Source organism: Orbicella franksi, chromosome 4, assembly GCF_964199315.1.
Source record: "Orbicella franksi chromosome 4, jaOrbFran1.1, whole genome shotgun sequence".
NCBI lineage: Eukaryota > Metazoa > Cnidaria > Anthozoa > Scleractinia > Merulinidae > Orbicella > Orbicella franksi.
The window spans coordinates 2,822,693-2,848,414 of record NC_138148.1 but is presented as its reverse complement, the minus strand read 5'-3'; the positions used below and the strand labels follow the sequence as shown (position 1 = coordinate 2,848,414).

Sequence of the window (25,722 nt, the reverse complement as noted above, 5' to 3'; positions counted from 1 at the left end):
TTCTTCGACAAAATAGGTCTGGGAACTAGTGTCAAAGACTAGTTCCCAGTCTAGTTAGGGTGCTGGTATCCAACATGGCGGATGGAAGTGAACATGACAGGCAAATTAGATTTGTCATTTGCTCCACTGCGAAAGCATCCTGAATTCCTGGAAGAGACGGCGATTCTTTTAAATTCTCAATGGAAGAAGAGTCTTGCTGGGAGGTGAAAACTTTTTTTTGATATCTGTCTTTGTGTTTGAATTATGACCACTCATGTCATGTCTGTCAGTGCAATTGTTCAATGGAGATTGCTAATAAGACCTAATAATATATCAGTTAATACGAAACTTCAACATCCCCCCACCAGGCAACCCTAACGGGAAGTCTCACCGGGCAACTCCTCTGGGTATTTGATATTCTGAATTTTTAGATAATTATGATAAAAATTTTATTCCCCTGACCAAAACTGGTGGTCAGGCCATAATAGGCAATCAATAGCCCGGGAAATAAAATACAAAATGAATGCAAAAAAAAAAAAAAAATACACAAGTGAACACTCACTTTGAACCTACTATGTCCCGGGTTTGTTTTATATATGTTCTAATTTAGGAAAAAAATCAAGTGCTTAATCATCACAAGCAAACCTTTGTATTTACATTCAGTTGAGTTCAAACATACCACAAAACTTTTGAAGGTCCTGTTTTGAACCACAGTGCTTCAAAGAATTGTGGTTTCTAGTTAAGTTGTTCAAATCCCCCACCACCTGTCTTATATGGTGTGAAATTTGCCACTACAATAACCATGTCAAATTCCTGCCTCCTGAGGGACATCAACTTGTCGAATGCCTGGGTTATGCCTCATGGGGATGTTGATGTCGCTGTTTGATAGATATATAATTCTGCTAATTTAATATGTTTATTAAATAAACGTGTTTGTTTACTTCAGATTTCAATACTTGGCTGAAGGTACTGATGACCTTCCCTGCTCACTCATACTCTTACAAAAAGATGACCAAGACCATACAAGAGTCATTGGTCACAGCAGACTTAACCAGGTTCTTGGAAAACCAGAGGCAGTGTTTTTGACATGTGGTGAGGATTAAAAAATAAGGGATCACTTTTGAGGTGGGAAGAAGGAGCAGGGGTGGTTTAGCAGGTTTTTCAGTCTTTGGCACAGTATAAAAGTCAATTCACTCCTGGGAGATGGTCAAAACTTGAACCTGAATGTGAGCCTGTTAAAATTTTTTGCCGTTCTTACTGCTTGGAGGAACATAGAGGTACCTTGATTTAATACATGGACTGCTCTCCAAAACAAAAAGAGAACATCAGTAATGAACGATTAATTATAATAATAATCAAATATTTATCCAAGATAACCCTTCAGTACAAAGTACTGTTATCCATGGGGTCCTGCTGACTAAGAATTAAAAACTAATAAATAAGAATTATTGAGATATATAAAATAAGATACATACTGTATTAAGGCAAAAATACATTAAGTTAAATGTTGTTACAGTGCGTTTATTGAAACCAGGGCCACCTAGACAATGAAAACCAATCAGATGGCAGAACTGAAACAATAGATTCCAACATTTTCAAATCCAGCCAATCAAATGTCCCATTTTCAATTCCAGCCAATCAAATGTTTGATGCAAGACAATGAAATCTCAACTTGTTTGTTTTGATGCTTACGCAATTGCAATGTCGCATAATAAATTCCCAAGCTCAAACCGTTAGTAGTTTCGCATGCTTGCGGGTTCAAGAAGAATTATATGCTACACTTTCTGTGGGGTCGTTGGTTGGTTTAGAAAATAAATGGAAATAAAAGCTGCGTAAGAGTGTAACTTGTAAATATATATTGCCAACAAAGTGTGTTGTGTGAATATTGTTGCGGCTGTTTAAAAGAAACCCTTCAAATGGTCTCTGAGCAGTTTCAAATGAAGGCAGGTTCAAAATGTATGAATTGGAAAGGGATTATTCTCGATGTAGCTGAAAGGAGCTGAAAGCAAACTTCAAGCAGGAGAATTGAAAAGTTAACCTGATACAAAAATGAACTCTTTGTTCAAAATATCTTCGATTTTTCCATCAAGGGGAGGTTCCTATGTGTCCGTCTTTTGTTTTTGCTTGAGTGATTTTACAAGCTGAGGCTTCGATAGTACAATGCAGAAAAAAGAGTCGTTTGAATTTTTACGAAGATGTTATTGCAATACACTGATAACCCAGAAAGGGAGCTAAAACTCTGAAATGTGGGGCTCCTGAGACAGTAAACATGATGGTTTTTTCGAGAACGATGTGGTGGATAACCGAAAGGTGTGTAAAAGCAGAAACACGCACAGACAGCAGGAGCAGAATTTACTTTTTAAGAAATGTCAAAATCTATTATTCTACGATTTTAAACAACAAACGTAAAAAAATATATTTTGTGTGGCCATACATTCACAGCCAGAAAACGGTCAATCTAATGAGTTTATCACGCTTGTAAATGTAAAAACTAAAGTAAAGTAATACAATATTTTGTAACGCGAAAGTACTAACGGCTTGAGCTTGACAATTTATTGACAGACACCGTAGTTGTGTAAGCGTCACAAAGAACAAGTTTAGATTTCATTGTTTTGTACCAGACATTTGATTGGGTGGATTTGAAAATGTTGGAATCTATTGTTTCAGTTCTGCCATCAGATTGGTTTTCATTGTCTGGGTTGCCCCGGTTTCAGTAAACACACTGTAAAACTATAATAGAAATTACAAGTAATAATTGTCCAAGGCTTTCCTAAATAAAACTCTAGAATTAATGTTTCTTATACTTAAAGGCAACAAATTAAAACTTGAGGCACCTAAAAAATAAAAACTATGGCGCACAAAATCCAGTCTGACCTTTGGTTATTATTTTTCCTTTGCTCTGATCTAGGCTTAATAACTCGATAAAAACCAATATTTTGAATTCAAGTAATATGGAAGCTTGCCATCTACCCACAGATCTAGCCAGAGCAGTGAACTGAAGTGGCCTAGTAGCATATTTCTGACTACTCCCTATTTGTTTATAAGTAAACTTATTCATTTTGGAATTCAACAGTTTAATGTCTCTGTAATCAAACAAGTAATTTTTGGGGGGCTTGCATCTCATTTGATAACTAATCCCGATATACAATTTCCGTATTCTCTGTATTGGACTGGGGATAGCTTGCAACTGAGGTTAATCTGGGCAGTCTTTTCAAATGCTTTTTAATGATATTCCGTCGCATGAGCCGCCATTGCAAGTTAGTTCCAATCCAATACCAAGAATACAAAAATGGCTTATTAATCCCACTTTTAATTGAACACTTCAGTCTATAAATTTGCAGTTGATTACAAAACCCAATTTAACTCAACCATTTTCATTTTTTCCTTGGCTAGTTCTTATAGAAAAGACACTCAGAGGACGTGGCCTTGGAAAAAAGCTTATGCAGCTGACAGAAAAATATGCATCACAGTAAGTCATATACAGGCATTTTTTGACACCTGGCTGTTCAAATTTTGATTTAAAATGATCAGTTTTAACTCTGGTGTTTTAGGTTGGGATGCACGGCCATCTATCTCACAACTTTTGAAAAGTATGAGTTTTATAAACACCTTGGTTATCAATGCTGTTCTCAAGTCTCCTCAGTGAAAGCAAGATCAAGTCTATTTACCAACTCCCAGGTATTGTACTGTAAACTTCAACAATTGAACCGGCATAATATTATGTTTTATTTGCCAGATAATGGTTCAATTTAGTGCCCTTCTTAGCTTAAGGGTGGGTGCCTATTTGTGAGGAGTGCTTAGAGATGGAGCCAATTTGTTTTTCTGCATAAACATTGCAATGTGATTGATCTAGTACTTTTTGAAGTTTTTTTTTGTGGGGGTGTGGTTGCCTCATAGTTAGTATGCTTGACTCCGGATCAAGCGGTCTGGGTTCAAGACACTTTTCTCTCACAGTGTCTTTCTCCACCCAGGTGTACAGATAAGTACTGGCAAATTTAATGCTGGGGGTAACCCTGCAATGGACTAGCATCCCATCCAGGGGGGAATATAAATATTCCTAGTTGTTTCAGGCTACAGAAATAGGGATAAACTCTAAGTCTGATGGAACACTTAGCTCATAATTTTTGAATGCCAATTTTTGTAAGTCTTGTTGCCTGTGACTTTGGGTCCTTTAATTATTATTTCTTTTTTACAGCTTGCACTATTGCAAGGGCAGTTTGGTGAGAGAGAACCTCAAATTGAAGAGCGAGAGGAGGGCAAATTTGTTGACTCTAGTTCTGGAAATTCTGTCATAAATAATCAAGAACTATCTGACGATACAATTGCTCGACAAGAGGGAAGATCAATTGTTCACAACCAAAAGATAAACACTGGTCTGAATGACCCTGATAAACAAGGAGAAATGTGTAACAACTCATCATTACTACTGGGAGAAGCCACTGCTTCGCCACTTCCACCAACCCCACCTCCACCCCCACCCCCACCCCCTCCCGCACTAAAACCTCCAACCAGTCAAATTAGATCAATTTTGACTAATCCAGTCTGGATGATGAAAGAAATGCAACATGACAACCACTGAGTTGTAAAAATTATGAAAATATATTGCACTATGTTAATAAATTGGGCAGGTCCCAATAAGGAAGTTAGACAGAAACTTATTTTGAGAGAGTTTCATCTTGGGTCTATATAGCAAAATTCGGACTGCAGAGGAAACCAGTCAGGATGCCCCTTTTCATTGTCTGCTATTATAAGATAATGATTAATGAATATTTATAAACAAGAATTTTTAAGCTGTGGAATTGTGTGTAAAGCAACAAGAAAAGGAACACGGTTGTTACAAAAATCATAATAAAGTTTTGAATCCAGTTGCTGTTATTTCAATATTCAACCCCTTCACAGCTGAGTGTTTTATAAGTTTTGATGGCAATTTTTCTTTGATCAGTTAATAATTTTATTATATTGATTATATTGATAAGAATTGATTATATTGATCACGCTTTACTAGAAATTTTGTCCTTGCTGGAAATACAATGGCATAACACTAATTTTTCACGAATGAAAAAAAAAAAGAAACAAACAATTGCATCTTCTTTTCTCCCATTCCTTACATTACGCTTGAGGGATTCTCGATTCTAGGTTGAAAGATTAAAGATTAAAGACCCCGAGACGTCCCTGACGCTGAATCACGTCACCAGACCAGAGGTCACAAGAGACACTTGTTATAACACTGTAGGACAAATTTTTCACAAAATACGTTCAAATCTCGTTTAAACTCTCCAGGATGAGAAAAAATGACACCACTGAATGTTCAAGAGTCTGTATTCAGTTAATTACCCTTACATTGAACGAATTTAATGTCAACTCCTGATCTCTATACAAACTATTATATTTTATCCACAGTTCTCCATACAAACTCTTATATTACGCTTGGGTCACCTGTGACCGGATGTAGAAGATTGCGCAAGTTGGCGAGCACGCTTGGCACCCGCTCACGCACGCACGCATCGGTGAATCGATGAAAACATTTGCTGAGTTGTAGAGATGAGTTTTAAAACGTTTTTTAAAATAGAAATGTGTCATATTCCGCAATTTTTCCCTTCTATTTATGGAAGAACACGGGATGAATTGAAAGTAAAATTCAATTTCCCCACTGCAATCCTGCACGTAAACAGTTCATGACGTAACCTCTTGACGTCACATCAATTATTGACCCAGTTGGTGATTGGATTAATTTCCCTCCTTCTCGAAAGGTGATTGGCTAAGAACTTGATGAGAACCGGTTTTTCTGGTTTGACTGGTTAGGTGTGCCTCTACGTAAGTCAAACGTTTGTTGCGTTGCTTCAGTGTTTGGGGTATCGTTCGTGTTGTGTAGAAGTAAGTGCCGTCGTTCTGTAATTTTATACTTACTTTTTCTCCCTATTCCCTCATCTAACGTAGGAAATTACTACAAAATCCTTCGTGGATAAGGGTTTCTCTGGCCCAGAAGTCATTACAGTTGATTTCTTCGCTTTAATTCAGGAGCGTCGTGTTTCAACGGGTATTGTTTACTCGTCCGTGCGTCTTGGTTGTGTAGTTTGGCCTTGCCGTGTTGCTACCAGTATTTTCATTTAAAAATTCGGATTGAAAGGAACTGCTTCTTTAAACGGGAAGTTTTAAGACCCATCACAAGACTGAAAGTGACAGCTTTACGAGAAAATTTTGGTCTAGATATAGGACTTCAGTTGGCCATTGTAAGCGTTGGCGAAACTTTATCCGTTGTAAAGTAGTTCGTGGGGATATAGTCCTAAACCTGTTTGCCTATTTTATTCGCGACTTAGCATGCACAGCCGTCCAAGTTTGAAGGCAAAACGTGGAAAACACTCATTTTACACAGATAAAGAACTCTGGTCCTTACTAACGACATCCTTGGAGAAGAAGAAAGCCAATAAAAGGAAAAGGGATCCAGACATGCTTCGGAACGCAGTGTTGGAACTAACAGTTCAAAGACTGAACGAAGAGATTACGGAGAGATGTATGAACAAAGCGAAACGTCGAAAACTAGAGGATTCGTATGAATGGCACGAGTCTCCGGATGGACTTGGATGGAACATGACCGCATCGTATCAAGATGACGATGATCTGTTAGGTATAGACGACTTCTTTCAGAAACTAAGTACTAGTTGTAGATCACGGAGTAGTGTTTCTGAATAGTGAGAGGATGTCGAAGTTACTGGAGACGACAACAGGCATCGAATCTGTAGGTTTCATATCAAGGAACTAGAATATTTGAATCATGTTCTCAGACCAGTGTGTTTGCTTAGTCTTTGAAGTCTGGATCCTTAGCAGTGCAAACTGATAAAATGCTGCATAATCTAGTAAGGAAAACAATTTTGCTGCGATATATTTATAATGGTACTTTTCTAGAAAAATTTCGTATGTTTGATATTTCAGAGAACTATTTTTATTGTAAATATTCTTATTTATTAGATAATTTGTAAATAAAGATGTATTTGAATAACACACTGGTGAAGAGGGCTTTAAATCTTTTAATCATGTGGTGATTGCTTTCACAGCAACAGGTTGAACTTATTTTCCTCAGCTGATGTTCTGGTTGTATCATCAATTGCCATAAAGTACATCTAAAGCACCTTCCAGAAGGTATTGATAACACATTACACAAATTAGTTGCCCAGTTATGAAAAGAACTTTGAAAGATGATTTTATAAAAAGATACTCATTACAACATTATGTCAAAATCAGTATAGCCTGTAAATTTAGTTAATTATGCAATGAAAACCAAAGGCTCATTCCTAAGATTCCTGGAAGTGTTATGAACAAAGTTAGTAAATTTTGGCAGAGGAAAGGACAAAAACAATTGTAGTGACTTGCAAAGGCTTATCAGCCCAGTTTTGGCAGGTTAACATATTGAATTTCAGTGATTTTAAATGCAAATCATTTCTTTTCAAGCCTGATGCGAGGTTGATGGCGACTGGTGGCTGCCACATCGCCAAGGGTGGAAGGATAATCAACAGATAGGATGAAGATGGCTGAAGTCAATCGGTAAATGCAAAGCATTTGCCTAGTAGTAAAATATGCTTGTGTTTGAATTACTTGACAATGAGTTACTTTTGCTGCGGATAGATTCATGGAATATTAAGTATTGTCTTTGCCAACTTTATAGTTCATCTGGACATCCTCAAGAGAAGCTTTCATCAGAGGATTAGTTTTTGCAGACAAGCATAAAGGCCAGCCATAAGGCTTGTTATATAGTTATTAGAAGCAGTTATGCATAGATTTAATTTGTAGAAAGTCACTTAAATAAAAAATAAAGAAATAATAGTTGGGTGGGAGTAAGTGCTCAGCCCATGTGGGTCTAAAATTAATAATCAGTAATGTTTCACTTTGACACTGCTGCATATATGCCTAGGATGTTTGTAGTTATGTTAGGTTTTTGCAACATTGTTCCTTTGATTTGATCAAAAGCACTAAGAAGGAAACTACCAAGCAAGTAAAATTCAAGTCACTTGGCCTTGCAAGAGATAAAGGCAAGCATGTTATTCACTACCATAGAGATAACACTGATAGCTTTTTGAGCAATGGTGAAAAGAAGTGGAAATTATACGTGCAATATCATGCTGTCAAACGGTGACCAAGAGAGTACTAGAAGTAGTGGTTTCACAAGCTAGGAACTGTGCATAAGAAATTCGAGTAACTGCGGTATGTGGAGAAATCTTGACCATTTGTTTTTGTGATCAACTTCCAGATGTCTTTCTTTGATTACATTTTGGAGGATATGGTATACAAAATATTTTGCAGGTATTAATATTGTTCTTACACAAGCAAGGTAAGCAACTGGAAGTGGATCACAGGTATTCGAGCCACTTGTGAGCAGTGAGACCTGCTTATGTCTTTATCAATCGATCGCTAGTTAGAATCATATAACTAAGAGCTGGATTGTAGCTCTCTGTCATAATTTAGTGTTGGATAGGGTTGTATGTGTTGTTTCTTTACCATTATGCAGTCAAAGTAGACTTGCAGTCCAAGCCAGAGGGCAAAATGATCCAAGTGGATCTTGAGGAATAGCTAGAGGCCATTGGCAATCTTAAGGAAGCTGGAAACAAGTGATGTAAGCTGATATCTCTTCCAAGTGCAGCATTTTGTAGAGTTATGCTCAGTCTTAAATTTGACTAACGTAGGATAAAAGAAACTTCTGCAACGTGTATTGGTTGCTATTAAAGTGTTTCAGCTATGGAACTTCAGTCATCCTGGAATGAAGCATCACAGCCGTGAGTGTTTTATCTGGTTTCAAGTTATAATAAAGTGTCCTAAGATTGCATCATTCATCTGACTACTAGACTCGGCATACTTTCTTTTGCATCATGGTTTTTGACTCCCAAGAGCATCTGGTAGTGTTCTTTGCGTACACTCTGCTCGGCTAGTCATAGTAGGATTGTTATTTCATCATGGCAATGGCAGTGAGAAGTATCTTGACTTTACGACATTGACAGCCAGTTTGAAATGTTAAGTTGATTTGAGGCATAAAATATCACGAAATCCCCCTCTCATCAAGACCATGCACAAGTTGGGTGACTGCAACTTTGTTACAAGTGAAATGACTGTTAAGAAATAACTTGCTAAAAGAGAGCACAATGTCATCAAAAGCAAGCAAGTGGCCAGTCCATTTAGAGGTGTTACTGGGTGAATTTCTTCTTCTGTTGGCCAAACCAAAAAAATCATGTTAATTGTAATACATATAAGGTGTGGTAGGGTTCTTTCTTTTTTAAAAGCAGGTTAAGGATCTCAAACTATTGGGTTGGATGTCAACTAAACGGATTTGCAGGTTGTGAGAAATCTAATAATACCATCTTTGACAGACTGAAATCTACACAAGGCTCAATTCTTGTACACTGAAATGGCAAGTTCCTTTGTCTTTAAGTTTGGAGTTTCCTAAAACTTTTAGTTATCTGCATGGACATGTAGTGTTTCCCAAAGTGTGCGTGATCTGAAGCTTTTTCAGTTTGTGGAGCAAGGAGACCTTGCAGGAATGAGGGTAAAGAATTCTTGCCTATGCGAATTCTTCAGCAACTCGGATGATAACAGTACCTTTATGCCATTGGCTAATGCTTACTGTGAAGGTAAAATACGCGTAGTAAAAGCTCCTAATTGGATTTAAGTGTGATTTGATTAGACTGGTATTTGGTTTGGGGTTTTTGTGCTACTTTTGCCCTTGCAGGGTGACAGTGTAAACAAGAAAATCCAGCAATCAGATCGAGCAACAGCACTTATTCACTGAAATGGCTAGTGAGTGTTAGTGTGTTGAAGCGCAAGTCCTGCTAAAAGTGTGCATGTTCTGAAGTTTCTTGAGTTTGTGCAGCAGCGCAGAAGTGAGGGTAAAGAATGATTGCCTGTATGACCAGTTGACTCCAGTATTTGCGGTTCTGGCCACTCACCCTAAGTTAACCATGAAGGTGAAATATGCATATTGACAGCTTTTGATTGGATTAAAATCTGATTTCATTTGGACGTATTTGGTTTGGGGTGTGTGTGCTACTTTTGCCCTTGCAGTATGTGGCAGTTCAAGCAAGTGATAGTGTAGGAATGACGCTGAAGACCCCTCTGTTATAGAAGTCTCTGAAACAATTGTGTAAATTTCAAATTCCTCCATGTGGCCTTATTGTGACTGACTTGAAACCTTCGAAAGTGTGAATCTTCCTTCGTTTACCACAAGCACCCTCGGCTGTTTTCTCCGACCCATTGCGTTATATTGGACTGAAAGGTACAACTTCCTTGAGCTTGTTTTGGAAAAAGTATGTGTGTGTGTGTTGTTACGAATTTATTTCAGAGAAGTAATGTGGAAAGTCCAGGAATTGGGCAGTGTCGAAGAAGAAAATCTTTATCCTGTGATGTTCACAAGCTGATACTGGATCCCCAACCGAAATCCCAAAGTTGAAATTCCTGTACAAAGATTTCCTTTCTTGGCAAGCGCTAAAACTTTTACCAGTTTGTTCAGATCAGTCATCGGGAGTTCCCCCAAGGTAACTGCTGTCTACCTGAATGGCATAGAATAAATTTGACCTAGGCCTTGAGTGTGTAGCTTTTTCACCAGAGTTGTATGTTAGCATAGTGAACACACTAAAGGATGATTGGATTTCTTGTGGCTTGTATATACAGCTGAAGCAATCAAGCAGAAAATTTGTACGTACTTCCACCGAAGTAAAGCTTAATTCTGTTACCACAGACAATCTGGCTCACTGCAGAATAACCTTGTGAACTAGTGCATGGTATTTCAAAATCACAGTTCCTGGTTATGTCCATTCGTCAGTATTGTTAAGCCTGAACAATAGTTTAGGACTGTTTGGTTTCGAAATGTGTGTGAAGCTTTTTCAACAGATCTGCGTTTCTGCTGGAATTTTGACAAGTTCAACCTTGGCCTTTTCTGCCTGCTCCTACATTATTCCTCTTGATCCCACAAGAGCCAAGTAACACCACTGCAGCTTTTCCAGTGTTTGTTTTGCAACCTAAAAAACATTCTGTTCCAATCTATTGTTGCCAAAGAAGCAGTAATCAGCACCAGAAAGAAATCCAAAAAAGATTCCACCTGAAAGAGAAAATATCCAGTATGAAGTACAGGTTTTGTCCTTGACGATTAAAGATGTGCGCATGAAGAATTAATAGAAGACAGGTTTGGAAGTACATTTAGGACTGTGACCGACACCTAACAAGTTGAATACATCCACCCAAAGTTGTCAATTTATGGAGAATGGTACAAGTTGACCAGAATAAAAGTGATAGCTCAGGCAAGTTAGGACTGCAGTCATTTTGGCACTTAAGAAAGTTTGTTCCAAGTTGTGTGGGTTTTGATCTGTCTGTGTATTCACAAGATTATCATGTTAGAAGTAATATTTGGTAGTGGTGTATTTGCTTAGAATTTGTCTACTAGGTACATGTGTTGCGAGACGTTTTTTTCAGGAATGTACCTTGTCAACACCAACTTTTCAGGGCCATTGAGTACTAATTCAAGAAAATTATCAGTGGGGGCCACTCCAAAGCAGTATTCTCAGCATGTTTAAAGATGCCTTTCAAGTGCAGAAGAAAGCAGAAAGTAGTAAGCAGTCCAAAAGCATGAACTTAGCACCAAGTAGTGCAAGTGTTTTTGTTGTCGGTCAGTTGTTGCTGTGTGCGGCCAGTGTATTGGAATCTAATGACTGGATATCCTGTCTTGCAAAAAAGCAATTCTAGCTATTCCCAAGTGGTAAGCCGTGCAAAGCAGTAGTGTACTTCATGGAAAAGCTAATGGGTTGGGACAAGCACAATCTTCCAAGTTCCTTAGAAATGGAAAAATTAAGAGCAACTGATGTGGTATCAATTTAATCTCTTGTGCATTTAAAAGTGGTACTGTCAGTACAGTGTTTTGTGTTTTTCCTGTCATCTGCAAATATATCCTTGTTTTGTCTGGAGAACACATGCTTTTAAAAGTTTTTTTCAGGAAATTGTGTTCAGGAAACAACTGATTTTGCGGTATGGTAGTGTCACATTCTGAAAATATTCAAGCAAGATTATTTATCAAGCATCCTTCCTTGAGCCACTTTCTCAGAATCTGTCTAAATACAACAAGTTCCAAGGTCATCTGTTGTTAAATTAAAGGTTCAAATCATTAAAAGGAAAAAAGCCAGCCCCTCTTCTTCCCTGCAGAGTTAAACTGTCAACCACATTTCCAGTACTAAAGCAGTATGGGTATTTGAATCATCAACCTGTGGCCAGTATTTTGCTGAATAAACATCGGTGAGACTGTCCAAGCAATGGTTTGGTTCCAAGTTGGCATGTGTCACTTCTCCAAATTCCTACTTAAGGTTTTCTAGATCTCATTCTGTACCATCTGTGGTTAAGTTGGTTGGGACAAGAAAAGTTTTGTTTTCCTCTTTGGAAAGTCGTACAAAAATTGGCAGCAGTACAGATCATCTGATGAGGCAGGGTAGTGAGTACTAATCATCAATGCAAGGGTTTCCCAGAGGTGCATTGTCAGCAAGTGAGTCAAACTTTACTGTGATGTTTTTTGATGGAAATTGTCATATTTTATTGTTCATTGTTTCGTCAGAATTTTGTAAGTCTTCTCGTGTATAGAAAATGCATGTGGTTTTCTTAGAAGTCTTTTTCAGGAATTAAATTTGGTGTGCTCAACAGCAGTTTCTCCATTTCGTGCTAAATTGCAAGTAAGATTCAGTAGTGGCCATCTTTCCATCTAGCAGCTTTCTCAACATCTGGCTAGGAACCCAAAATGTGCAGAGTAGCCACTCAGAAGTCCATCCTAAGTAAGCTTATCTGCCCTAAAAGAGAAATAGCTCCAGCAGTGTGCAGTGTGGGTTTTGTGTCCTTTGTTGCTTGTGTAGACCTCTGGCCTGGGTCCACTTGAGGGGAAGTGAGTGAAGATAACCAGCTGACTGAACATAGATTGGGTCCAAGTAGATGCATACTAGAATCTTTCCACAAATGGAACTCTGCCAGAAGTTACAACTTCGTCAGAAATAGCACAAGTTAGCAAAATCTCAGTGTGTAGCCTTGGTCAAGTTGTTTGGGACAAGCACAATCATGCAGTATTTCTATTGGCGAGGCTCGGATTCCCCGTGAGTGTATTGATTGCCTGTTAAGAATTTTTTCCAAGAATTTTGAGATTAGAAATTTTCTATGGTGTTAATTTTTTGAAGTGTCAATCTACATATTTTCTCGTAGTGCATAGAGAATGTGTTGTTTTATCAGTTTTTTCAGGGACTAAAATTTGGTGAGCTCAACAGAAGTTTCTTGATATCGTGCCAAATTTCAAGTAAGATTCAGTAGTGGCCGTCTTTTCTCAACATCTGGCTAGGAGCCCTGTGTGTCCGATGTTAGCTATCCAGAAAGTCCAGCCTACGTAAGCTTCTCCATGTCCTAAAGAGAAATAGCTTCAGCAGTGTGCAGTACATGTCCTTTGTTGCTTGTTTAGACCTCTGGCCTGGGTACACTTGAGGGGAAGTAAATGAAGACAGCTAGCTGACTGAATGTAGATTGGGTCCTAGCAGATGCATACCAGAATCTTTCCATTAGTGGAACTCCATCAGAAGTCACAACTTTGTCAGAAATAGGGCAAGTTAGCAAAATTTCAGTATGTAGCCTTGGTCAAGTTGTTTGGGACAAGCATAATCATGCAGTACTTCTATTGGCAAAGCTCAGATCCCCCATGAGGGTAATGATTGCCTGTCGGTTAAGTTTATCCAAGAATTTTGTGAGATTAGAAATTTTCTGTGGTGTCAATTTTTTGAAGTACCAATCTACGTGTTTTCTTGTAGTGCATAGAGAATGTGTGTGTTTTTACAAGTCTTTTTCAGGGACGTAAATTTGGTGAGCACAACAGAAGTTTATCCATATCACACTAAATTACAAGTAAGATTCAGTAGTGGCCATCTTTCCATTGAGGAACTTTCACAACCTCTGGCTAGGAACCCTGTGTGTCCAAAGGTAGCCATCCAGAAAGTGCAGCCTAAGTAAGCTGCTCCACACCCTAAAGAGAATAGTTTCAGCAGTGTGGGTTTTGTGACCTTTATTGCTTGTGGACCTGTGGCCTGTGTTTACTTGAGTGGAATTGGGTGAAGATAACTGACTGACTAATCATAAGTTTTAGTCCAAGAAGATGTGTACTAGAATCTTTCCATTAGCAGAAGTCGATCAAGTTTTGGTCAGTAATGGTACAAGTTAGCGAAATCTCGGTATATAGCCTTGGAAGGTCATTTGGCATGCAGTACTTCAATTGGTAAAGCTGAAATCCCCTGGTAAGGGTAATGATGGCCTATCAATTCATATTTGCAAGATATCCTTGAATTCTAAAAGATTATAATTTATAACAGTAAATTGTGTCACTCCTCTTGTTTCCTCATAGTGTTGAGAAAATGTATGTGGTTTTCAGAGTCTTTTTCAGGAAGGTTACACCGGTAATCTCATGGGCGATTTTTAGGGATCTAATTATGCTGAATTTCACATCAGACTCAGCTGTGACCATCCTTTCCTTGAGCAGTCCAAATTGTCGAAAGTGGTCATAATTTGCAATTCCAGAAAGTCCATCTCCTAAAGGAATCCAAAAGAAGTTCTCCACTCCCCAGATGGTAACCATTTTCCATTGTGCAGTGTGGGTTGTGTTTTTCTTATCCATATCTGTTGCTCGTGGTCTACTTTCATGGAAATTTGTGGAAAAAAACATCATCTGGTCAAGTATCAGTTTAGGTCCAAATAGATGCACATGTCAAGAATCCTTCCAGGCAAGTGGACCTTCACCAATAGTCAAGACTTGTCTAAACCCTTTCACAAGTTAGCCAAACCTTAGCTTGTAGCCTTGGTTTAATTGGTTGTCAGAGGCATAATCATGCAACACTATCCAAGAAGTCAGTGATTGCTAGTGAGTCTTGGAAAGTGGTATTTTTAAATGTTAGATTTTCTGTAGTGCCTAGGAAATATGTGGTGTTTGGAAAGTCTTTTTCAGGAAGGTAAATACAGTGATCCCAATGGTGATTTCTCAGGATTCATATGGTGATAAATTTCAAGTAGGATTCAGTGGTGGATATCCCCTTGTCTGGAACTTCCTCTTCAACCGTGTCAAATCCCAGATTATTCAAGTACTGTTGCCAAAGTAGCTGTTGTTTGCATAGCAGAAACCTCTGGCCCAGTAAGCAGTTCAAAAGAGCCTTTTTACTTCTTTAGAGCAACTAGTTCTACTTGCCCACTGTAGATGTTTCTCCTATGTGTTAGTGGAAATGAAGATAAAAATGATATGAGTTCAGTTCTTCATTAATCATGGCAATTTCCTAAGAGTACCTTAGTCTCTGTGGTCAAGTTGGACGCAACAAGTGCAGTCATCCAGAATTTTGTAAAACATTCTAAAAGCTCAAAACATTCAATGCTGGAATTGATCATCAATCAGTTGGTATAAATTTGAGAAGCATTACCAAGTCGTTTGTTGGTGAGGTCAATTTGTTATTTTGTTGTGGACATTGTCCTTTTATTGAAGTGATTACTCTACTCCTTTATGGTGGCATGAAATTAAATTGTCTAAAAAAGAAAATTTGTAGGTTTTGTGCATGTGGATTTTGAAGCAGTCTTTTCCAGGAACGCAGATGCGGTGAATCAAGTTTGCTTTGCACTTAATTTCAAGTGAGGCTCTGAAACAGCCATCCTCCCTGCCCTGGCATTTTTCCAGCAACCCAAGGTGTTCAAGTTCATTGTGTTCAAAGAAGCAGTAAGCTGAAAAGTGGGAAAGTTCTGGCTCTGCCCAGTAAGCATTCTAAAAAAGTCTCTTAACCAGCCATGTGGTGTGGGTTTTGTGTCATTTGTCACTTATAAGACTTGTGGTGTACTCATTACTTTGTGGAAAAAGTAACCTTCATCTGTTTACAAACAGTTGGTTTTGGTACAAGCAAAGCATCTTTCAGTCCCAAAGTTGGACTGCCTGAAGTTGTGATTTTTGCAGATTTCCACAAACAAGTTCAACAAATCTTGAGCATTAGCATTTGTCAAGTTAGCATAATTCAGAATATTTCGTAAAATGCAGAACATTTCCGATGTGGAAAAAAAGTTCAACAAGTTTGCATCTTGCACGCTGCAGTTAAGGTCAGTTATATTCTAAGCAGTGAATCCTAACAGGACACTCTCAGTGACCTGAATTTGAATGTGCGGATGTATTGTGATCTTTTGTTTGCCTTAAGTATATGAAGTAGATGGGGTGCTGTAAGAACTGTAAGTTTGTTGTCAAACATTTGCTATAAGCATTTAAATATAATAACATTGCTGTCTTTATAAATGACTGAAGTGGTATCATTGGTTAAATGTTAAATTTCAAGGCTATTGTTGAAATCAAGGCTACAAAACAGCCATTCAACCTAATTGTCCTTTACTAATTAGAATTATTGATGTTAAATATTTTTAAAGTTCTGTTGAGTTGTCAAAACCAGTGCTTATTTTATTAGTTCTAACAGCTTTCGAACATCGCAAAAAGGATGGTGCCATTGGCCTCTCATTGTTTGACATGCACTAGCAATTCATGACAGGTATTGCATCAAAATTTAAAATTTGCAAGTGGAAGCAGTGCATATTTTGTTTTCTCAACAGTTAATGCTAGCTAAAACATTTTTCCAAGTTGAGAAATTTATTACTGAAGAGAAAAGTTAATAGCAGTTTAAAGGTGACATTCTAATTTTCCTAACCTACATTAGAGGTGAAAGTACGTTTCATTTGCATATTTACATTATCAATCTTAAACAACTAAGTATGCAGTTTGTGTGCTGTTAAATGTGTAGCTCGTAAATAGTGTATTTCATTGACAGAATTCATTGTTACGTAAAGATAATAATTTAATCATTTATTTGACTATTTTTTGTAAACTGCCACTACAGGACTACTTCATCCTTATGAATTTAATAACTTACAGTAATAGTGCTTGATTTTGTTTCTCTATCTGAAATGGGATATAAGTTGTTGCTTTTTCCGTTTGTTGGGGTTGGGGAATCTTTTTGTTTTCTTTCACTTAGTCTTGAGCTGGTAGTTGTGTCAGTTTAAGTTGGATTTTAAAGGCCCGTGGACAAGGCAAGCATACCGGTATCTTCAGTTAACTTAATGTTACCACACAGTCAGTGTCTTGTGTAATCATCTCTAAAACATACAGGTACAAATTAATTCAATAAGAAATTCAAGGTTAACTACATTAATGAGTGTTTAGAAGTATTGCTTTGTGTGCAAACAGTGCATATTTTATCAATTTCCTGCAGCATTTAGGATTCCACTTGTGCTAGATGTAGGCCAGCATTGCATATTTTTTCAGTTCAGAGCAGGCTCATTTTTGGTGTCAGAACTTAAAATAATCAGCACCACGATGATTCGAAATACAGGTACTGAGTTGCACATTTGTCCCCATCCGAAATTTCAATTTTTGATATGTGTGAAGATATGGTGTACGTGCTCTGTTCAGTTCTACAGCAGTTTCTGTTACCGATCAGCCTGGAGTTGTCTGCTTTCCTTCTAAATATCGGAAGCTGTGCCACGGATCGATGAAAGATCAGATGTCTCCAAATTTTGTATTTGTGTCAGTTAAATTATTTGATGCATGTAAACTGGATGCAGGTCAGCCATCAATTCAATTTCTTTTCTTTTAATCATTGTCGAAAACATTGCATATTTTTTCACTTTCACAGCAATCTTTTTGGAGAAAAGAAAATGCCATGTGCTCAAAAATACAGTATTCTAAAAAACCCAGGTACCATCTTGAGATGTTTTGCTGTATGAAGTTGTTGTATGCTCTGTTCAGTTCCACAGCAATTTCTGTTGCAGAGGAAATCTGCATGAAACAAACTCTGTTCTCCTTTTTTGATGCAAATATGCGGTGTCGGCATCCTGGACTCAAAAGGACAGATATGTATTCTGTTGTGTCTGTTCTTCCAGATCAAATTTTTTTGGTATTCAAACCGTGCATATTTTGTCACTCTTACAGCTCATCATTGGGCTTTTAACTTCTTCCTTTACTGGATACAGGTCAGCCTTTAATGTGCCGCAACTTTGTTTTGGCAGAAAACATGCTTGTTTTTTCACTTTTACAGTAAGCTCCCTTTAAAATTGGATTTGTGCGTTATTCACTTTATTATTAATATGGCAATACTGGATTCATACATAACAGGTACCAAAATGAGCTTTTTGTCCATTTGTTGTTTTTGATTTTCAAAATTTTGTGGGTATGGTGTATACTTTGATCAGTTCAACAGCAGTTTCCACGATACGCTTACATTAGTTCTCAACTCCCAAGGAAGTATACTTGTCTCCTAAATTCATGCGAACATCTTTCAGCCAGATGAAGTAAGGTTAATATTATTTGTCTTATTCTGAATCAACGTCCATTATTCGACTTCTGTTGTGTCAAAATGGTGCATATTTTCACTCTCTACAGTGCCTTAATCTTCACTGGATGCAGGTCAGCCTTTGATAAAATGTTTTTTTCCTTAAGTTCTTGGAAATTGTGCATGTTTCTTCAGTTTTCAGCAAGCTCTTCATTGCAACAGATTCACGTTCCATTCCCAAAAGAAGTACAGCTCTTGGTTGCCATAATATTTTCGGATATGATGTAAACTTGGATCATTTTTAATGAAATTTCAATCCCGGATTGAATGCTGGTCAACCAATTGATGGAAAGTTTTTTCTCACCACTGAGTGGAAGGTCATCTCAACACCTGAGTATTTGTTTCAAGTTGGTGAAATCCTTTTTGATGCAAGCAGCGCATTCTCTACAGCTTATAACATTCCACTGGATGCAGGTTGGATCTCTATCCGAATATTTTCTTTGGTGTCAGAAATGTTGCATATTTTTCAGCTTAACAGTATGCTCCTTTAAGCATTTAATTCCTGGGATTCAAAGTTGTCAGATTACCGGATTCCAGCAGTGTACGTAACTATTTTAGAACATTCTCCATCCAAAGTTTTTGATTTCGAAATTTTTGTGGATGTGGTATATCATTTGTCATTTCAACAGCAGCTCTGTTTTCAAATGCATATAATTATGCTAAATTCTAGAGAGTTTTCCCATCCAGATATGTATCCTGTGTGTTTTTGGCTTTATTCTTAAACACTGTGTTTCAAACTGGTGCATATTTTGTTGGTCTCATTTCAGCTTCTAGCATTTCATTGGATTCAGGTCAGCCCACAATTTCATTTTGTTTTTATGTCATCAAAAAAGTGCATGTTTTTGTCGTTTTCAGTAAGTTCCTGTCACTGGATGCAGGTTGCGGCATAAGGTTAAGCCTTTTTCCTTTTCTTTTGTCATTCAAATAAACCTTGAAATAAAGTTCATCCAATATTTAGTCATACATTTGTTACAATACGTTCATTATTTTAGTTGTATTTTGGTTTGTGTGCAAACAGTGCATACTTTATTTAGTTTCAACAGCTTGAATGCTAAGAAAGTGGATTCAGGTTAGCTGAAAAACAGTTTTGTCTCTTTTTTTTTCTTTTCCATGTTCAATGTGTTGTATGATTATTTTAGTAAAAATAAGTTGATCACAGTCTTGTAAATTGTTTTTTTTTTTTGTCAACATGTAGTAGTAGCAGTAGTGCATAGATTGGTTAACTATATCTGTCAGTAGTACTATGTAACTTTTTTGAGTTTGATCACTTGACAAGTACATGTATCTAATGTTAATTGCTACCATGTTGTAAAGAACCATGTATGCAGCAGTGTCCCTCTGCATGGGCAGAGCTTAAACTATAACTACCAGTTTGAAAGATTAAGTGAGGAGTAGTAGAAATAGGTTAAGTTAGGGACAGTGTTCCAGTTCAAAGAAGCAGCAGAGACATGAAGGAAGACCTGAAGGATCAACTTTATAAAGAGGTGAGTTGAAATCTGCAAGGACCCTGCCCTGCATCATATTGAGAAATAAAAAACCAATGAAACAATGGAATTGCTGTTCTTTTTAATCTTGTCAGGAAGATGACAGGTTTTCACTGGGGACATCATTTACAAGGAAAATATGATGGCATACCAGTAGATCAACAATATCATTGCAAGGTACTGCTCTTGCATTAATTGTCTTGAAATACATCTTCATCTTTGAGTAAATTGTATTTAAGTCCAGTCCAGAATCAACGTTTGTTTACCGGGAAAAAATCTTTTTTTTAAATGACAGTTTGCCCTAAAAGTCACTTATGGAGTTGTTTTTAGTTGAGCTTAAGCTCAGTTTGTTCTGTATTTGTAGTCATTTATTGCCTGCAAAAATCAATTCCATTTTAATTTTGTTCTGTCTCCACAGATGACCTAAATGAAAGCAATTTGAAGATCAGGCAGATTTTTTTCTATTTTGGATAGTTTGGATTAATTTGCCTATTAAATTTACCCAAATTGATCACCAAGCTAGTTTTTATGGCACGCCTGAGTGCCTGCTGTCTGCATTGGGTCAGGACTATGTTTCCAGACTATTTTTGTCCCATAATGGGTTTTAAGTCTGGTTTTTTGCAGCCGGCAGGCAGCACCTGGAATTAGTGTTTTGGCTTCTAATTTGGTAAAAACAAGTTTCCTGTTCTTTTGGAAAGAATTTATGACTTTTTCATGGTGTTCAATGTTTGGATGTATATTGGCATATGATTGGATTTTATTAGTCGACTGTTTCGCTTTGTATATAATTATTGGCATGTTAAGCAAATAAATTCTATTTGGATTTTACGAATTGTCTGCATTGCTTTGTATTTTGGCATTTTCAGAAAATAAATTATGATTGGATTTATTGTCTGTGGTTTGCTCTGTATATTGACATGTGCAGAAAATAAAATATGTTTTGATGTTACGAGTTGTCTGTGGTTCCCTTTGCCTGGTATTAGTGCTTTGACATAGGTATTATTTTGGGTAGCAGTTTTCCTCGAGATTCCCTTGGAAACTGTAAATTACAGTTAACCCTGAATCATGATCTAGACTGTTGATTAATAGTGGAAGGGTTATTGAAAGGAATTTGGAAAACTTGTGTGAACGTGTTGCTTGAATAGTATTAAACATTTCCAACGCCGAGGAGCGAGTTGTAAACACGACGCGTAGCGGGAGTATCTTTGACGAACTTAGAGGTGTTTAGAAATGTGATAAGACACTGTCGAATGTTTTACATATCTTCTCAATCGAAACCAAAACTAACAGGAAAGCGGAGAAAAATTCCTTTGTCTAAACAAGGAGTTTGAGAAATTGGGTTCTAGACCCCTTTCGAAAGTGGGAATTGTGTTCTCGGGTAGGAAAATGTTCACTGGCCTGACTGGTGAAGTGAGCGAAGTCTTTCCCACCAAACAAAATTGTAGAACTGGACATGTAATAGTGAAATGATCTCGCTATGGGGCCACACCTGTACCCCTAGAACAGTACTCCCAGTAACTTGGTAGCAGAAGTCCTGGAAATGTAAAACTTCATCACGATGAACGCAAGTGACAGTTTATTAACCTTTCAGATTGTAAAAGGGAAATCTCCTTACTAAACTATTGTTCGCTACTTCTGTTTAGAATTTCTGTCGTTGAGGATATTTCAGATCTTGATATCATGTGGGCTTGTGTGGCTTTTGTTAGTAATATTGGTCTCTTCTAATAACCCTTCGTTAGCAAAAGTGCAGAAGTGTCTCATTAATTAAGCTGTACAAAACAAACACGTTAGGAAAAATGCGTGGTCGTTCCACCCAATCAGTTCGATGTTATAAAACAGACGGGGAACCATCAATCTTAATGCGCCACTGATTATGGTATGGGTCTTCTTTCGAAGTTCTGTAAGCATCCATTTGCTTGGCTGACCAGAAAACTCTTGCCTGTTGACAGAGTAATATCCAGTAGTTGTCCAAAGCTCGACTAAGCTAACCCAGGTTAACAAGAATTCATATTCCAGTTTTGTGACTTTTCGGTGAGGTTTTCTGTTTAGTATGTTTGTCCTTCGGTTTTGAACTTGACTAAGCTCAAACTACACAGAACGTGAGCAGCGAAAAAACATTTTAATACAAGAAAAATTAATACTTCGGTCAACTTTTAATCCTGGGTTAGCGTTAACCGGTTTTCGAACAACCTGGCCCAGTGTGGTCAAATTTAGAGCAAATGGCCTTTTTCTTAAAATGCGAGTCGACGTTACAACTCTGTGGAACTTGTTAAGGAACTGAAAATTTTCCTAAATCCACAAGGAGAGTACTCCACACCTTTTATAATAAACCTCTTTTCTCAGACCAGTCTCCCTGACTAGTTTTTTGGTCTGTTCAAGATAACATTAGTTTCTTGGTGCGTTAGAGAACTTCCCAAGAACAAATTTTCCACCTGTCTCTTGTTAACGTCCCTGACCCTAAAACTTGAATTCCCACTTGCCCTTCGGACGAGCAACTCCGTTCTCGCCTGAGAGAAGCGCAAAGGGCTATGGGAACAAGAATGGAGCAGCTTTACTGCGCCTTTCAATAACATGCGGACTCTTAAAGTCCGTACATTATTGAAAGGCGCAGTAAATTTTGCTTGCCCTTGGGCCCTGTTTACTTTTTTAAGCGCGCGGCCCAGGGCGAGCGCGGTTCTTAAACTGAGTCACGCCTTTTTTAGTCCTGCTGTTAAGAGCTAAAAATAACCAGAATTGTTCATTTTGTGATAAAAGCATGAAACTTCCCAGGATGACTAACCTCTATAAGGTAAACATTTTCTGATATGGAGCTATCCCAAATTTCCACCCAGAAGCACGCTACACGCATGTCAAAAAATGACATATTAGGCCCCTACATGGGAGCGAGGCTGAGATAAAATGCTTATTCGCTAAGCCTTTTCCGGAGTACTTTGCCTAGATTTCTTGCTTTTTAATGTAAACACAACTTATAAAGTATCTGGGAGTAGAAAAATTCGTCACGTGATTAGTCACGTGACCATCATTTTCAATAAACAATAAAAAAATACCGAATATTGCATTAATACGATTAATAATTGTTTTCCTCCTCTTCTTTCTCGTTTTTCCTCGCAAATAAAAAGAAGTAATTAGTTTGAACATTACAATATAGAGTAATAAGATATTCAAACTTAGAAACTTGTGTTTCGGCATGCACAATGTCATATTGCGGCTTTGCATCAAATCGAGGCCGAGACAAAGGATGGATCTATGTTGGCTATTGAGGTGATTTGCTTAAGTCTGGCTTAACGGGATATAACTAATTTCGGTGCGGAATTCAAGAGAAAACTCTGGATTGGTTTAAATCGTATTTGACTAAGTACACACAATGGTGCTCCGTTAATGGCTGTCACTCTGACTTCACCGCTCTTAAATGTGGTGTGCGACAGGGAACGATCCTTGGTCCTCTTTTATTTCTATGAATTTATATTAACGATTCGCCTAACTGTCTATCATTTAGCATACCTAGAATGTATGCTGATGACACCCACATTAATTACGCTGGTTCTGATTTCCATCCGATTCAGTCTAGTCTATCTCACGACCTTGAAAAACTAAGCAAATGGTTTGTGTCTAACAGACTTACCTTGAACGCTACAAAAACGGAATTTATATTGATCGGCTCCAGGCTAAGATTCAGTACGCTATCTGATACACTCGAACTCTCCATTAATAATGTTCCGATTGAACAAGTTTCCTCTGCGAAATCACTTGGAGTAAATGTCAATGAAAATCTGACGCGGCATTCCCACATCGACTGTGTAAAAAGATCGCTTCTGCAATTGGAGCCATAAATTTATTTAAGATAATTCCGACCCTTGAAATTGTTCTACTATCAAACTTTTTTTGCAACTTGGCATAATTAACATTCATGATATGAACATTAAAAAAACGCAATAAAAAAATGGGGTCACCGTGCTTGTTAACGCCTCAGCAGGCTCTTAAAATTGGGCGTTAAAAATTCGTAAGATGAATAAACAATCAAAGAAAGTCAAACTCTGTGTGATATAACACGCTGCATTGAAAAATAATCGAGCTTATTTGTAGCGCACGGAGATTACGAAAAGTCACCTAAATAACCGTATTTGTCAGCATTGTGGCGTGAAAACAAGCACGGTGACCCCCTCTTTTTACTACGTTTTTAATATCTCCTTGTCCTGTGACAACAGCATACCAAATTTTATCGGAAATCTATGGCGGGTTCTTTTACTAGGGAATCACCTTAAACAATCATACATACATACATACATACACACACACACACACACACACACACACATACACACACACACAGACATACATACATACATACATACACACACACACAGACAGACACACAGACAGACAGACATACATACATACATACATACATACATATATTTTTGATCAGTATAAGCAGGCGGGAAATCTCTACTGTCGTAGATTCAAGGTATGATAACAGGAAAAGCATTGAAGTCATGCAACTTTTTTTACCGGGGACGGCATCAAATGCTCACGAAAAAGAATTTATAATTCCAAAAACCATATCAGACTGTAAAGAGTGAAAATTAGGAAACATTTTGTGTCTCCAAGTTTCTAATTTGGCGCCAACAGCCGGTAAATCGAGTGTCGCCAGGTAGGATGATAGTTGTGTTATCCTGAACAAAATATGTAGTTCCTCATTAAGTTAAAACTAGAATTCTCAAGTTAACCATTATATAACGCTAAAGCAATCTTTTCGTCTGGGCTAAAACCCGTAGCCTTTTCAGCATAAAAAAACGCAAGCTCCCCGAGTAACTTATTCCATCTGGTTCCGACCCCTAAAAACATTGAGCATACAGTGGGGAAAGACAGAAGCTTTCAACACAACTGCATTTTCCATCTATTTTGACGAGTAGTTTATTTTTACGCCTTTCATTATGTTTTGCACTTCGTTGAGAGTTTTGTTTATTTTTAGACATTATGTTTGTTTTCTTAGTGATAAAACCGAACACGCGAGATTCCCGCCATTTTTGCTTTAGTAGTCAATCGGATTATGGCTCTCGTTCGTGGATTGGTACGAGTAGGATATCAAGAGATCAGTAGAAAGTAATCCTTTTATCGAAAACAGTGTGTTTGTGCTCTTTGTTCAAAAGTAGCAAAATAGCGCGTCTTAAACGGGATTACGCCTTACAGAATTGTGAGTATATGGACAATATGTTGGAGAATGTTTTTTGCTGTTTCTTTTTTTAGGTTAGATCCGATTTTTTAGAATTGCTATAGTCAACCCACATGTATTCCTTTGCTTTCAGTTGACTAGCTAGCTTGTGCTGATTAAACTAGTTCAAAACAACTGGTAGATCCCGTGGACTTTATTTTCCTGGTGTGTCTTCAATTCGAGTAGTACCCTGATCCGTGGTGCGAAACACAGTACTACTTTTACGTTTATCTCAATGCAAATGGTTACCAAAATAATGGCAAAAATTGAGAGCTGACCCCGACGTGATTCGAACACGCAGCCTTCTGATCTGGAGTCAGACGCGCTACCATTGCGCCACGGAGTCAAGTCTGTTTTAGTAATATACGATTTTAAATTTAAATTGTAGGAGTGTTTTAATCTGATTTATGGTAGGGATGGTGCGATAGATCATAAAATGAATGTAAGTCTAATGCGGCAAAAGTGAAACAAGTGTCCGAGAAAAGAAAAGAAAAGAAAGATTTTTTTAGGCAAAAGTGATGCCACCGCCCCTGGAAAAGTGCTTGTATGAGTAAGTCATTAGGTTCGTCTGTTCGAGATGTTTCAAAAGGGTCTTCCCTTGCAAGGAATTCCCCTGGAACAAGTGAGGGCCTGGAGGGTACTCCATAGAATGCACAATATGGGGAGA

The 25,722-nt window shown here is 37.7% G+C and overlaps 1 protein-coding gene, 1 long non-coding RNA gene and 1 other non-coding gene across 5 annotated transcripts; 2 read left to right on the top strand and 1 right to left on the bottom strand.

Moving 5' to 3' along the window:
* The first annotated feature begins 1 nt into the window (after nucleotide 1).
* Nucleotides 2-17,674, top strand: LOC145485921 (uncharacterized). Of its 2 annotated transcripts, none has more exons than XM_081464586.1 (9): nucleotides 2-203; nucleotides 926-1,071; nucleotides 3,373-3,448; nucleotides 3,531-3,657; nucleotides 4,175-5,853; nucleotides 6,297-6,604; nucleotides 7,038-7,116; nucleotides 7,426-7,518; nucleotides 7,640-17,674. In XM_081464586.1, the coding sequence occupies exons 1-5, from the start codon at nucleotides 82-84 to the stop codon at nucleotides 4,556-4,558; spliced, it is 855 nt and encodes a 284-aa protein (XP_081320712.1). In that variant the 5' UTR covers nucleotides 2-81; the 3' UTR covers nucleotides 4,559-5,853; nucleotides 6,297-6,604; nucleotides 7,038-7,116; nucleotides 7,426-7,518; nucleotides 7,640-17,674. The 2 variants fall into 2 exon arrangements, with proteins under 2 accessions (XP_081320712.1, XP_081320711.1); XM_081464585.1 differs by having other exon boundaries at nucleotides 7,032-7,116.
* An 80-nt stretch (nucleotides 17,675-17,754) lies between these two features.
* On the top strand, nucleotides 17,755-20,792 carry LOC145485925 (uncharacterized). 2 transcript variants are annotated; one of them, XR_014049238.1, is made up of 3 exons: nucleotides 17,755-19,843; nucleotides 19,939-20,020; nucleotides 20,262-20,792. It is a non-coding gene; the product is annotated as an uncharacterized LOC145485925 (long non-coding RNA). The 2 variants fall into 2 exon arrangements; XR_014049237.1 differs by having other exon boundaries at nucleotides 17,755-20,020.
* A 4,537-nt stretch (nucleotides 20,793-25,329) lies between these two features.
* Trnaw-cca (transfer RNA tryptophan (anticodon CCA)) lies at nucleotides 25,330-25,401 on the bottom strand. The gene has a single exon. It is a non-coding gene; the product is annotated as a tRNA-Trp (tRNA).
* Between the last annotated feature and the right edge of the window lie 321 nt (nucleotides 25,402-25,722).